At 39.6% G+C, this 15207-nt stretch overlaps 1 protein-coding gene across 7 annotated transcripts in view; it reads right to left on the reverse strand.

Moving 5' to 3' along the window:
- ctnnd1 (catenin (cadherin-associated protein), delta 1) overlaps window positions 1–15207 on the reverse strand; it is a 32060-nt gene that overhangs the window by 6131 nt on the left and 10722 nt on the right. For 6 of the 7 annotated variants that reach the window (XM_086296875.1, XM_086296874.1, XM_086296871.1 and 3 more), the window contains 14 exons: window positions 13530–13604; window positions 13313–13438; window positions 12800–13089; window positions 12597–12687; window positions 12125–12315; window positions 11795–12047; window positions 10967–11038; window positions 8820–8970; window positions 6991–7192; window positions 3801–3918; window positions 3503–3659; window positions 2715–2732; window positions 2330–2395; window positions 784–911 (listed from right to left, as the gene is read on the reverse strand). In XM_086296875.1, coding sequence (XP_086153001.1) covers window positions 784–911; window positions 2330–2395; window positions 2715–2732; window positions 3503–3659; window positions 3801–3918; window positions 6991–7192; window positions 8820–8970; window positions 10967–11038; window positions 11795–12047; window positions 12125–12315; window positions 12597–12687; window positions 12800–13089; window positions 13313–13432 — 1857 coding nt within the window. In that variant the 5' untranslated portion in view covers window positions 13433–13438; window positions 13530–13604. The remainder of the gene's footprint in view (window positions 1–783; window positions 912–2329; window positions 2396–2714; window positions 2733–3502; window positions 3660–3800; window positions 3919–6990; window positions 7193–8819; window positions 8971–10966; window positions 11039–11794; window positions 12048–12124; window positions 12316–12596; window positions 12688–12799; window positions 13090–13312; window positions 13439–13529; window positions 13605–15207) is intronic. The other variant, XM_086296872.1, reaches the window with a different exon arrangement.

Here is a 15207-nt window from a genome sequence, read left to right on the forward strand (position 1 = left end):
GAGTTCCATTTTAGTCGCATCTGACCAGACTACATTTTCCAAGTATTTCACAGGCTTCTCTAAATGCTGTCCACTTCTGTATTATGGCTCCAACAGCGCATCATGAGCGGATCTTAATTTTGACTAAGTGGCAGAACTGCTTTCTAATTACTGATAGATTTCAGGCGTGTCATGATGTTCCACACCTCCCTTTCTTCAGGAGTTCAATACCTTTTCCCTCTGTCATTTCTAATTATTGCACATAATAATTTAGGGACACCTACAGTTCGATTTTTTGCATGTGTGGACTGGATGAGTTGTTACCATCCAGTGAGTTGTTGCTTTTGATGTAAGAGAACTAGCAGCTCGGAGACCCTCTCAAATAACTGAGTTTATCACCCTCTCTCTAAAGCTGAACCCAACCTTCAGAGGAAGCTTGTTTCTGCTGCTTTGACCTGTAGCTCTAGGCCATATGTAAGCATAGGAATGTAGATCAACCAGTAAACCAATACTTCAGCTCTTTAGGTGGAGTGTTGACTAAACAAATACCACTGTGATTTTTCTCATGTGCACAAAGTCAAAATAATTGTGTGTTACATTACAGATAACCTCTAAGAACAGACAAATCTAATACAAATCCTCACATAGAGTGTTTACTAATGTTCCTGAAATAACCTTTGATTGCAATGACTAATGTTAAAACAGCACCATTTATTCAGACTTCCCAATCTGGTTTATTTACTTAGCACATAAAGTTCTGGTACTGTAAAATCGAAAAAGATCAGTATAGATGGCAGTTCTTACAGTCCAGTGTCCAGCGCACAGGTTCTGAATAGCTCCAGCTGAAGCTTCCAACACTGTGGCGTTTTGGGACTCCTTCACCAGAGACATGTAGATGCGAACCACCTCCGGCTGATACAAGAGCTCATAGCCTACAGGAAACAGGCAGAGAGTGGACACGTGTGTGATGGGAACATTGATAATGTAACAGGTCCTTCATAAAGAAATAATCTTTCAGGAGTATAAAATACAGACATTAATTATTGAACAATATGTGCAGGGATATGTTAAGTAGTAATTCTTGAAAATCAAACAGGATAAGTGTTCCTGAATGCGGTATCAAGATTGAGTGATATCTATTCTTTATCCAAGTACACAGACAGTTTTCTTTATGCCACCCTCCAGATAAGAACACAGCAAACGTCTATACTATCATCAAGCCGATAGGCACTCTGTAAGGGCTTCAGTAGAGACAAAACAAATGGTGCCCAACTGTCTGCTCATTAAGCTCCAAAAGCCTTGGACAGAAGATCTTCCTCCAAATATTAACTCTTAAAACAGCAGAGACGATTGACGGAGAAGCAGAAGACTCACCAGCGCAGGAGGAGCCTGACCACTATCACACCTACATTTGTCATAGTATAATAAATCTTCCTTTACATCAAACCCTGCGATAGAGAGAACGTCTCTGTTGTGGTGTCCTGAAAGCCTCTTAAAGCACAGCGAGTCCAATCAGAGAAAAGGGCAGAGATCCCGTGTGTGTCTGTCTGTGAGATTGTTTCCACATGAATGCAAACAACATCCACTACTCCTAATCTCCCATGAAGAAGTGCACAACAACAACAGCTCATTCCAGAAGCACGTTGTGATGACGTATGAAGTCGAAAACGACAAGAGAGGCAGAAATCTGCAAAACTTTCAAAAAGCAAAGGCTGTAACTCATTTCCTTTACTGTCCACATCCACTTCCTGTCTTTCTTTTAGCGCTCACATTGGTTGCCCTTACATGACCCCTCTGCTCAACAGGACATCATCTCATGAGTATTCATGGTCCAGATTTAGATTTTTGTCCTGTAGATTATTCTAAGCTGTATTGCAATAACGGTCGTATGTCACAAAATTTTGTTTCCAAATTCTAATTACAGAAAGTATACTATAATCAATGCATCACCAATTGCTGATGCATTATTGCCATTTGCAATCAAAAAGAGTGGTCTTCTGAGTCCATGTGGATGGAGCGAGGTACAGCTTACATCAAACTGCGCGTGCAGTAGCAAAGCCAGAGCAAACTACATTTTCAGAAGTCCGAGCGCTTTATCAGTTGACAACATATTTGGTGTCAAAAAAACCACCAAGTTTACCTGGCATTTGTAACAAATAAGAGATATCTCAGGTGTACTATGACATCCTCTCTACATGTCTGCCTGTGAATGGAGCTGTGGCAAACAGTCATCTAAAGGTGGATTACGTCTGAATGAGAGACCGCTGTCACCACAACACGTTCAGTGTTTTGAACCCCCTTTCTATAAAGGCTTAATTCAATAAAAGGTGTTCATAGAGCCTTTGCTTACCTTGAGCAGGTGAGGTCCTTTTTGGAATGTCTATTGTATCATCAGCTGTATCCTCATCTTTCCTTCCTGGAAGCAACATTAAACATTAACATCAACAAAAATGCCAAAACAATCTGCTGTTGACACCGAGTGTGATGGCTGTTTCAGACTGACACATGCGCTGTTAGTACATGTGTTCTGATTTGGTTAGACACGTGCTCGTCAGGGCAAACATGAAGATTTAAAAACTACAGTGCACTTTCTACAAGTGTTCCGCTATTAAGAAATAGGCCATGTTAGTGCTAGTAAAACATTTCTGTTATCTAAGCCATGATCCTACTGCACCCACTCCAAGACAAAAGTACAAAGCAGAAGTAAAGTGCATAGCCAGGTAAAGAAAGCTTACCTTTGGAAAACCACTCATCTGCAGCCAGGCCGAAGGAGGATGTAGGGCAGGGAGGGGAAAGAGAAGAGCAGCAGAACAGGAGGAAGAGAGAGCATTTAAGTAAAAAGGAAAGCAGCCGTAATTGAGTCACTCAGTAAACACCTGTTTACACCCCAAAAGCAGCACTGCCACCACACAGAATCAGCATGTGACATGCCATGTATGAAGGCCAGATAAAGCAAATGCAGGGAAACGCCCAAACCAAACAATTTCATATTCACATAAAATTGTACATCAAATGTATTAATAACGTACAAGTGTAGAGTAGCTACAAACACATAATAACTACCTGCAGCAGTCTGAGTTTAGTTGTGCCCTACCACCTCACCACTCACTCTTATATCATCAGTCACTATCTTCTAAAAATAAAGAGTCAAATCAGAAATAAAGGGAAAAAAATAAAACTAAAAAACTAAACATTTGACATATTTATACCAGCATTAACACATGGTTGTTGCAATTGACTTTGTAATACAAAGCCAGCAAATTGTAGTGGGGGCTGTAGTCTGACAAAAACAAATCAATACTCTCGGTGAAACACAAACAGAGCAGCTGAAGAGAGGATAAGATTTCTCTAAGGGGGGGAGGGGTTAACATTCCTGTGCTGATGACTGGCTTTGTTTGTGTAATGTGTTTGTCTAAGATTGTGTGTATGTGCAAGTATCAGCTCAGTGAGATGATGTGACCTCACCAAATGCTCTCGATACTGAATGAAAACTACGCTATCTCTGTCTGTCTAAGGCACACACCTTTGCTCTTGCGGGAACCGAAGCAACTGCCCTTATTGCTGGAGTAGGCGGGGCCTTGGTGGTTTGGTGTGGCCTCCAGGTAGCGCTCAGGGTTGGGGATTTCACGGTGCACTTGGTAGGACAGGTTCCTCAGCAGACACACACAGTTCTCTGTCAACTGCAGAGATGGAGAGAAAGTTAAGAATCAAAACGCCACCTTTCTCATTGTAAATTCACAGGTAAATGTTACTGAACACACAAAAGCAACAAGGATCAAACAAAGGTGTCAAAGGATTTAATCAATCAGAAATCCACATACCTTGTTGTCCACATCTTTACAGTCAATCTGGGACTTGACAATGTACATGAGCGAGTCGACCAATCCCGTGCACTCCCTGAGCTTCCTCCTCGCCTCACTTCGCTCTGAACTCACATTTCTTTAATCGAGAGGAAAGTTAAAAAGAGGAGAAAGAAGAACGCAGATTAGAAGAGGTTAAAGGGGAGCGGAAGGAGTCTGCTATAGTGACTACAAAAGGATTCCAGCACATAATGCCCGAGCACACCCCCATTAAGTTTGAATGAAACTCCTGTTAAATGTACTAGTTTACAAAGAGAGTACAGTTTGACAAGATCGAGTTACATCTCTGGGCCAATTTTCTCAACTGCTCTCTGACTCAGCCGCACTTAAAAGATTCAAGAGAGCTGGAAAACTGAGTGTCGTGGCCTTTTGTCTTTTATGTTTCCCGTCGGCAGACACACCCTTTCACATAATACCAGGACACATTCTCTTTCACTGCACAGGGCACTCATCTGACTTCACTACATAGTTTGAGAAGTTTATTTACATGCTGCGGTAGGCACACATTTAAAATAAAAAATGCTGACCGAATCAAATCAGGACAGCGGCAGGAAAAAGAAAAAGAGTGTCCCGGTTTTCAAAAAACAACGCTTGAAATTTGCTAAACTTATTTCAAACAAACGGAAAAAAGCAAGACAATATCTATTTACATATGTAAATAAAATAGTGTTTGACCCTAATCCTCTTCACTAACCTTAGCTATAAAAGAAGCCACATAAGCAGACATTAAACATGTGTGCCACTGTTCACGATATGCCTGCATGACTTCTGGAGCCATAAAAGTTTAACTCTGCCTTCCATCTGTCGTTTACAGTTCGACAGTGAAGTGACACGAAATCATAAAGTGAAACTAAAGGTTAGGTTTACAGTCACAGAGATGAATATTTTCAGGAAAATCCACTAAGTATTAAAACTTAAAGAGGAATTTCCTGAGTAAATATAGTCATTAAATACTCTGCAGAAAACAAGTTCTCTGTCAAAGATCTCCTACAAGTCTTGAATTGGAAAAAAAAAATAGCTTTAAACAGAAATGACACACTCATCGTTTCAATGACCCATATGTAGATAGTGGCTACCACATGCCCAAAACTGGCTATAATTTATACTATAATTAAGGCACTCATATTGCTGCGTGTATACATATCCATTAAGGCAAAACAAACTGCACTCATAATGACCTTAAATTAACCACTAAACCCAGCAGTGCAACTGAAGCTTCACTGACACAAAATCTCTGCACAACACTCCCCGTCTATTTGGCAACAATGAAGAGAGCGTTCTTGTTTGTCTGAATATTGTTAAGTGGAATTAGAAATGGACAAAAGCTTGTAGGAGCTTGGCATTCCCACTCCGTGTGAGCTCTACTCTTCAACTGGTCTGAACAACGTGAGCTGAGAAATTGCAGAGTTTGGCTGCAGGAAGGCCAATTACAACGTGCTACAATTGTCTGGGTCAAAAGGCGTAGTGACCCAGCACTAACTATGTCACAAACATGCTAGTACAACCGCCCAATTTTTAAGAGATTGTTTAGCTCTGGCATCTCCTGCGTAATGTCAGGCTGAAATTTTGAATTTATTTATTTAAAAGGGACAGTGCGGTTTAACATAGTTCAAGTGCAAGACATGAAACTGATGTACCGCACATAGGTTTATAGCTGCTGCTAATTTTCAACAATTGTCTCTTGTTGGGCTTACAATCTAAATAGATACATTTTACAATAAAACATACATTTTCATAAAACCATATTACATCATGAATACAATTACAATTAATAGACAATAATTTAAAATAAAATTAAAATCATTAGTTAAAATGACTACAACTTTGATTTCCCTTTAACCACACTTTAACCTTCAGTGTAAAGGATCTAATGTCTGTAATCAATTTGATATCGGTTGGAAGTGTGTTCCACAGGTGGCAAGCCTTTATAGAAAAAGCTGACTGACCGAATGTAGACCTGCGATATAATATCTTGCAGTTGCCGTTCACCTTACTCCTAGTAATACGATTACTATCTTGTCTCTGGATGTATCTATTGAGACACTCTGGGGCCACCCTATTTATACATTTAAAAACTAATTTAAGAAAACACAGATGATTAAAACTCTTAAAACTAAGTAGATTATATTTCTTTAAAATGTGACAGCGATGCCACCGAACAGATTTTTTTTATCCATTATTTTTAAAGATTGGTTATATAAGGATACCACAGGCTGAATTGTAGATGGTGCTGCTTGGGTCCAAACTGTCATACAATATGAAAAATGAGAAAATATCATAGAATGCATAAATAACTGAGCTGCTGAAGTGGGTATATAGTGCCAAGTTAACTTAAAACAATTCAGATGCTGTCCAGACCATTTCTGTAAATACTGAACTTTCTAAATCCTCAAGATAAGATGCGTTTCCACACCTGCAAGTAACCCTTTTATAATTAGACTTATGGCTGAGGGAAATCACAGATAACAGAGACAGGCCTGAACATACTGTTTATACTAGAAAAGTCAATGCCCCACTGTCCTCTGCTTGCCCCCCTCCCAGTAATCTCTGAAATTCCCTTCCTGTCACCCCACCCTCCCCTCCTGATAGCTCAGTTACTGGGCAATTTTTCTTTTCTTTGATATATAACTGACATTTAACCCAGAAGTGTTTATATGTACTAGTAATTAGAGTAAGAGTCTTTAACATGAAAAATATCTTTGATGCATCACTCCAATATACTCACTTTTTTAAGTCTGAATTTTTGAATCTGCTTGGAGTTTTTGTTCCTTCTACAGAAAAGATTGTTTTAATTAAAACATGCTTCTCCTACACATGTATGTATTTACACATAGCATCTTATAAAGACCAAGTAAATAGAGCTCTGATTTTTTTTTTTTTAAAGAAAAAAAGTTTTGAGTTTAATCTGACTGAAGACATTTGTCTTCAGTATTTTTTTTTATTATGACTCTACCATCATTCTCCATCTTCACTATGCCTACTCCATGATGCATTTCCTGCTCTTCTGCTCTGTTAGCGCATCATTGCTTCCATCCTCCCTCACACATCCCACTGCTCTGTCAGTCTGTTGACCTGGCAACTTTCCACTTTCTTTTCCCAGCTACATATCTTGCTTCTCTAATGTTGCTTCCATCCTTCCTTTGCTCCATACCTCAGGCAGCCTGCTGTGTTGGTGAGGGCAGTCTCCCATTCAAGATGTCTGGGCTTGCAGTTTTCCTCCCCACCACCTGCTCCGTTGCTCCCTCGCTCCCAGCCTGAATGGGGAACCATCACCTCGTCGGAGAGGGCGTGCAATGCATGGTCCACAATCTCCATTTTCACAGAATCATGAGACGACAAGTTCCACAGCGTTCCTTCAGGGGAGAAGAAGAAAAAAAAAATGTTTGTTTTTTTAAAACATACAAAAAAAAAAACAAAAAAAAAAAAACCCAAACCAGACGAGAAGATTCAGTGAGAATTTTGCACTTTTCCTGCAACTGATATCACTGAGAAATTCTTAAAACTTTGTAAATATTGTTTTCTAATAAAGCACAAATATATTATTACTATAATGGACTGAGCCTTTGTGTGGTGGCTACACATGCAAGTGTGACTGGTCCCAAAGGAACGAGGAAGAGTCTGTGCTGCCTGACTCAACTGAAATGATTGGAATCACCCAATGACTGATTTTTGCACATTAGTATAACAGTTGTCATCAATATTGGAGTACTGTAACACCTCGGTGTGTGACAGAAAATAAGAAAATATGCAATACACCCACTTTATTTCCACACAAGTTTACATACATCCTACAGTCAGTTCAGGGTTTTTCTTGGCTCAAGCAGGCCTTTGTGGGGTGACTACGCTGGCTTACTCAAAAGAAATATAAGTGTTTTTCTTTTACATCATAAAAAGTTGAGTTTAAGCCTGAGTAAATTAAACATTAAAAACACTGGTTAAAGATTTATCACAGCCTTCGTAACATTTTCTTTGGGGGAGGGCCAATGTCGTCCATGAGTGCCAACATTTTATATATGCAGGATATACCCTGTGGACTATATTTTGATCATCATTAAGTCTTCTTGTGTTTTAAACTTAAAAGTACTGAAGGTTTCTGCAAACTCAGGAATCCTATAGCAAATGAATAAACCGAGCCCTTCCAAAAAATATTTTAAAAACGCTGGGCTGGCTAATAAGTAAGCAGGAGCTACATTATTTCTTTTTGGCACAATGCCAACTTGATGTGGCTTTTGATCCCTCTTAGGTTCAAGACATTGGCTGTCCAAGGTTCATTTGCTTTACTTTTGGTTGCATCACTCCCTCCCTTTTTCTGCCTCCTGCAACAGAAGACTTTTTTCCCCCCCCCGATAGTTTTTCCATATTTAGCTACCAGGAGTTTCCATGGAAAACAAAAGCCCTACCGACTTACTATTTTGGTTGTGCAATGTGGAGATTTGGTCCCAGAGGCAGACAGAGCTGCACTGTGAAAGCGAAGCTAACATCATTGTCACATTAAACCTTGGCAGTGTCATCAATTCTACAGCCATAACATTATGAAATAAATGTTGATTGCACAATGAAAAGCAACAATGTAGCCTATTGCCCATTTAAAATGCACAGTTTAAATAAGGTTGTATGACAGTTCTATGTATTAGTACAAACGTTAAATAGACAATCTGTTTTAAATCCTGACCTGACAAAATTTCTCTTTCCTTTGTGTACATTTTATATTAAAGTTTATCTTGGTGTAGGATTGTGGAGCTTTTGCAGGGAGCTGCATGGTTCTTGGTGGGATTGCTGCCAGTTGGCTAAATTACTTCTGTTGGGTTGCAAAGTCATGTCCAATAGCTGTCCAACTGGTGGCAATTGTCAGCTTTATCTAGTATGAAAAAGCTAAATTGGCACACATTAACTAAATTAATAATAGCCACCTTAACAAAAGTAAACAACCACACTGAACAAGACTGAAAACAGAGCCCAGGATCTCTATGCACCGTGTACCTGTGATAACGTCTGTCAGATCCTGGTCATGAGTCTTCCTCAGCAGCCTGATCAGAGCCGGGACGCCATCGCAGTTCTTGATGGCAATCTTATTGTCTTGATCTTTGCCATATGAGATGTTCTTTAGTGCGCCACAGGCTGCGTAGTGAACCTGTAACATACACAAGCACAGCTTAATGGGCCATCAGCCACGATGGAGTGGTACTTGAAGGCATCGATTTCAAATGCATGGAGAGTGCTAGCAAGAAACAGTCATGACCTCGAAACTGTACTACACGCATTAAATAGGTCTTGGCAGAGCTCCTCATACGAGTAATTACTACAATTAGTGGTAAATTAGCAGGCTGCATTTTGTACACATTTACACATTAAAGAAATGTTAAAGGGGAGCTATTATGCTCATTTCAAGACTCATAGTTTTGTTCTTGGTCTCCACTGGCGTAGCTTTTCATAATGCACAGTTTAATTAATTATATATAAGGAAACTTTTTTTTTTTTTTTTTTTTTTTCATCCAGTTGCTCAGTTTTACTGGATCCTTATATATTAATATTTTTCAGAGTTAGGGAAAAACAAACAAACAACCAAAAACCTATACATGCTGCCGGTGTTCTGGGAATCCATCCTACCTCACAAAGTAGGGTAGGATCGGGTAGGAAACAACTACCCATTGTTTCTGCATACGCTGCGCATGCAGACAACACAAAACCCAAATTTACTTCATTTTTAAAGCCATTGTGAATATTTGTTATGGTTAGGGTTAGTCAGAAGTCACCATCACATTATCATACGGGTAGGACGATTTGCCAAAGTAGGACAGTTTCTCAGAACACCGGTATTACAACAACAGAAGGTGTGGCTGATGTATTTAGCCTTAAGTAAAAAATATAAGGTATGTCTAAAGCTGCTAAAGTAATAGATGGTAGCAAACTAAGCTAACAGTTTATCTGCATAAAGACTATTTGTAACTGCGTTATATTTCCATTTCTAAATGTGTTTCTATTGTGGTTGAAATGCAAACAGCCTCTTAATTTCACTTTAATGTGGCTACAATTCTTTCTGACAACAAGAAAGCATCATCATTGGGGATGACCACAAGCTAGCTTGTGGGATGCTAGCTTGTCCAAGAGAAGTAGCCTAAATTTCAAACTTGGCATCTTTAATTTGAGCAACCACCTTTATCACAGTACATATTTGGTTAGAATATCAGATATTTACAACATGGTAATTATGGCCCACGAATATACAATACTTCAATAATAGTATTTATTAGTGCCATTATACCTCAACTATTACTTTGTTTTGTGCATTTTGTCTGTATTAAAACTTGTATGTATTATATAATAATAAATGTATGGCTAATAATGTGAAAACCTACAGAAAAAGAAGAATTGCACAATGGTTTGCAACATTAGAACATTTGTATCTGATTTATAATCAATGGTGGTGAACTCTGGTGTTTATGACAGAAAAAAATAAAAATGAAAAATGCAATACTTCCACTTTATTTCCACTAAGTTAACAAACGTCCTAGAATTTTTTCTCCGCTGTTGCTTTGAAAGTTGTAATAGTCTGCATTCCTGGACCATTTTTTCATTATATTATACTTAATGTGGACTCGTTTTTCCATACACACAAACTTATTGGATGGACTCTTTAAAACCACTTTCAAATGTTTAGAAGATGCATTTGCAGTGTGACCCATTTCCTCAGTCAGCAAGTTATCGCGCACACACACACCAGACTTCAAACCTGTCACTGGCCACGGAGCACGAAATGTGAAATTAAGATGCTTCTTTGCCTCGGGACTGGAATGCATGATGTGGTTTCCTTGGTAGTGCCCTTACAAACATCAGCAAAATTTTGCCACAACTAGACCGAAATGAAAGGGAACTGGAGAAAAACCACTGAATGTTTCGGCCAAAACCGGATTTAGAACAAATGTCGCCCTCCAGGATTTGAAGTCCAATACATGCAGCTTGTTTATAGCTCACATTCATTCGGTATTACAGGTAAATCTACAGTTCACCTTGTCCTCACAGTTTAAAATACACTTCATCCCTTAAGCTTCGCTTTTAGCCCAATCATAACAACCTTCCAGAACAGCAAAGAGCGAACAGAAAGCCTTGGAGAAAAACAACAAACTGACCTCTCTGTGTGGGTTGTCGAGCATAGAAACCAGTGCTGGAATGCCTTTCAGACGACGCACATCGGACTTCACCTGCAAATCAAAAGGAGGGATACAGTGTGAATGGGCATTTGTTATATTATTAAATAGAAACCATGCAAAACAATTATTAAATCAAGAATGAATAGACAAGCAAGGGCCCAAAACAAGGATACAGAGTAACAAGTGAGAAACACTGAAAATCATTGAAAAGACAATAAAAACCTCAAGTATTTTAATCTGTGAGGGAATTTCCCATCAACATTGAGGGGAAAAAGCATGCACACAAAATACAAAACAAAATACTTCTTAAGCCCTTGAAACAATCAAAAATGGCTCTGTCAGCTCGTGCTATTTTACAAGTTATTATCTCTGATTTTGCCGTTGCTTATATTTATAAAGCTTAGTGACATGCTCAAAGTTTAGCTCTGGTCTGTTCTATTTGTTTTAATTCACGTCTCAATCATTCCTGCACTGTGCAAACTACCACGAATTAAAATTAAGTGAGGGAAAAAACATTTTAGTTAGAAATAGAAATAAAAACGACACTTTTATAAAAGATGAAAACCAGCTGAAAAGATATCATGTGCTTACAAGATGTGCTTTCAACATGACTTAAAGTCCACTACTTAAAAATCAGCCCTGTACATATCCAGCTGACATTATAATGAGAAAAATTAAACATTAAATCTAGTGAAAAAAATAATATATAAACATATAAAACCTTACAAACTTTATAACGGTGAAAAAAAAAAAAAGAAAAAAAAAAAAAAAAAAAGAGAGAGCTTGCATTGTTTTCGGATCCTTTACCTTATCATTCTTAAAGGTGAGATGCTGCAGATAAGCAGCTGCGTTGCTCCTGACGGGATCCAGCCTATAGTTGAGCATGGCGATGACCTCAGGCAACTCTGGCTGACGCCAGCCACCGGGGCCAGAGCCTTTCCTTAGAGTGCTGTCCAATGAAGCCATGCTCCCTCTTTCACCCTGAGCCAGTGGCGCACCACCACCCCAGTAGTAATCTCCTGCACCGCTCATGTCACCATCCAAGAGGCCCTCATAGCTCCTGAGAGGAAAAAGGAAGAGATCTGTAAAGGCTGACACTGAAATATATTATGGAAAATCAAAGATCACACAACTTACCCAGTCCTGCGAGGCGGAGCACGAGGGTAAGCATGGGGGTTGCGGGGCACAGTGCTGTAATGCATTGGAGGTGCCATGCCATAGTCGGGCTCATCAAAGCCCATACTGCGTTGGTCATCCTCCAGACCGTATGGCTCTGGAACAAACCTTGGAATGGAGGAAAGCTCCATACCACTTCCCATAGGCCCAACCTACACAGAGACAAAGACTGTGATCCAAAAACAACTGAAACTATGGCTGCACTCTAAAATACATTTTCAGTGGCTTGTGTCTGAGCTTCGAAACTCAGACATACACATTATGATAACAGTACAATTAATTGGTGGGAAGGGAGTGTTGGAGACAGTTTGAATTCCTTCTTATGTTCTCGCTGTCTCGCCAGAAAAATGTGTCGTGTGTAAAATTCCCGCAAAGTAAAATTCTGCCAAGAGAAAAGTGCCAGAATAAATTGGGCAATGATTGCTTAACACACCTGTGGCTGAGCAGCATAGGGGTCCAACTGGTTCCTGCTGGGGGCTCTGTAGTTGGGATCTAGAGTCCTATACCCATCTGGATGAACCGGTCTGGAAAGGAGGAGGAGGTTGACAATGAGTCAAAACATTATCATGGAAAAGTTTAAAAACAATCTGCATGCCTTGAAGCCTAGATAAACAGGAATTTCATTGAACATGTTACCTGTAGCGATCATCCATGTGAGCTCCCCTGTTGAGGCTTGTATAGACCTCAGATGGAGGTCCAGCGCGGTAGTCGTCATAAGGTCCCACTGGAGGTCCGTAGTGGTAGTTTCGGGGCACAGTTTGAGTGGGGTAGTCCATTGGCACAGCAACTCCAGGGCCCTGCCTGTAGACTCGGTCCGCAGGTGTAGTGTATCCACCTGTCACGGAGCCTCCACCATCCATTGACAGTGTGTCTGACACAGAAGGGATGACTGTGCGTGTGGTGGTAGTCTTTACTACTTTCTTTACCTTAAAAGGGGATGACAAGACAGTAAAGAGATGAGATATCAACGCTGACTAATTACAAGTATGAACTTTTCTGCTTTACAGAGATAGCATCCAAAGCAAACCTTGCAATAAACCAGAACAAAAACAAGAATGAACCAGTTTGGCCAGAATGCCACTCTTCCCCTTGTGTTACAGCTGGAAACTCCTTCGCAAGAAGTGACTACTATTAGCATCTAGCTCTTACTGTGGTTTCTGTACGCTTCGTTGTCCCATCTTCACTGGTCTCCACAGACACAATAGGTGGCATCTGCTGGGGTTGTTCCTCCACCGTGAATGTCTCCTGCACCACCTGACCAGGCTCCATCCTGAACTGCATACATTTGGATACATTTCAGAGTAAGATACAAATGTAGGTTACACACTCAGTAACCTTGGATCAACACTATCTGAAAGGTGCTTACGTGATGTGTCCCGTTGATGTAACCCTCGTTCAATGTCAGCCTTTCTATGTCTGCATCACAAGGAATGCGGCCGTTCTGTAGAAATAGAGGAAGAAGAAAAAAGTACACATGACATGGCCCAACACACAAACTAAATGAAAGAGTATGTAGCCATGAGCAAATATGGACAACAGTACTGACAGAGCAGGTTTTCCACATATATTGAGCAATGTGCAATACACATATACATGCTTCCAAGTTTTAAAAAAAGAATAAACAAACAAAAGCGAAAGAGTCGCAACCATCGCCAACTTTCATTTTAACTTATACCATCAATCGAGATCAAATAAAGTCATAGAAGGCTTAACTCTAATACCTATTTTCACTTAAAAAAAAAAAAAAAAAAAGTGTGTAATTTTTTTATTTATTTATATATATATATATTTATATATATATATATATATATATATATATATATATATTTATATATTATATATATATATATATATATATATATATATATATATATATATATATATATATATATATATATATATATATATATATATATATATATATATGTGTGTGTGTGTGTGTGTGTGTGTGTGTGTGTGTGTGTGTGTGTGTGTGTAGGTGATGGTAGAGAGAATAGGTGAAGAAAGCTAGACTTGTAGAAATCAGACTTCCTCATGCAAGTCACCACCATCTACATTGCCTGTCCAGGAGTGGCAATGGGTGTGGTGTACTTTCTATTCCAGCCACAGATGGAGCCCTGTCTCTGTTACTACAGCAGGTAGTCACTACAAGGACACAACCAGGAGGGTAATTGCTCAACTCTGATTTAGAAATATGCGTCATACTGATAGAAAAGCCGTAGTCTCAAATTTACACAAGAAAAGATGTGAACACCATGCTGAAAAATGTGCTGGTTAGAGGTGCAATAAAACTGCAGCCAAGCTCTTACAGGCAACACGTAGATAAGCAAAACAGCCTTGTGATGAAGGCTCAGACAGAGAGAAGATCAGAAAGTACCGAGCAGAGGCGAGCGTGTGGGAACTTGTCAGTAAAGACTGAGGTTGTAGTGCGCTGCCTTGAGAAAGTGGCAGAGGCATGTTGAAAGCCTCTGGGCTATAGAAACACAGAGCAGCGATAAGAACTAGAACAGACTACAGTTCTCTTCTGCTGTCACTGCTCTTTATTAGCCTGGGACTGAGAAGCGTCCCACTGAAGGCATGCCACACATGCTACAGTGACAAAAGACAGAAGGAAAATAAGGAAGAGACCAAGTTTAATTGGTATGTTGCAAAGGCCTCCTCAGGGCCAAAAAGTGTGAGCAAGGACACACCTGCTCTTTCAGGCATGCTAAAGGCTGTACAATCAGAAAGTGAAAGAATGGGTGAGCGTAGGCATCTGTGAGGTAAACTCAGAGCATGAAGTCACTCTGAAACAGGTAACTGACTCAAGGTGTGTGAGTGCATCATTCTCGGAAATCAACAGTTTTACAGAGAATTTCTGACTCAAAGTCTGACTGCGGCCCAGGCAGGGCATTGGTCTCATATGAAATCTGCTGGTTGTTACTGCAAAGGTGAAGTCTTGTTTCTGGCATAACAAAATGAAATATTCATTTAAACAGAAAACACATCTGCATACTAAGTAAGACATATTTTTTGGTACAGGAAGCGTTCTGCTCTCTTTATTT

Source organism: Aulonocara sp. 'chitande type north' Nkhata Bay, linkage group LG6 (assembly GCF_057382095.1).
Source record: "Aulonocara sp. 'chitande type north' Nkhata Bay isolate Kocher_YH1m ecotype deep benthic linkage group LG6, A_spYH_male_GT1.1, whole genome shotgun sequence".
Lineage (NCBI taxonomy): Eukaryota > Metazoa > Chordata > Actinopteri > Cichliformes > Cichlidae > Aulonocara > Aulonocara sp. 'chitande type north' Nkhata Bay.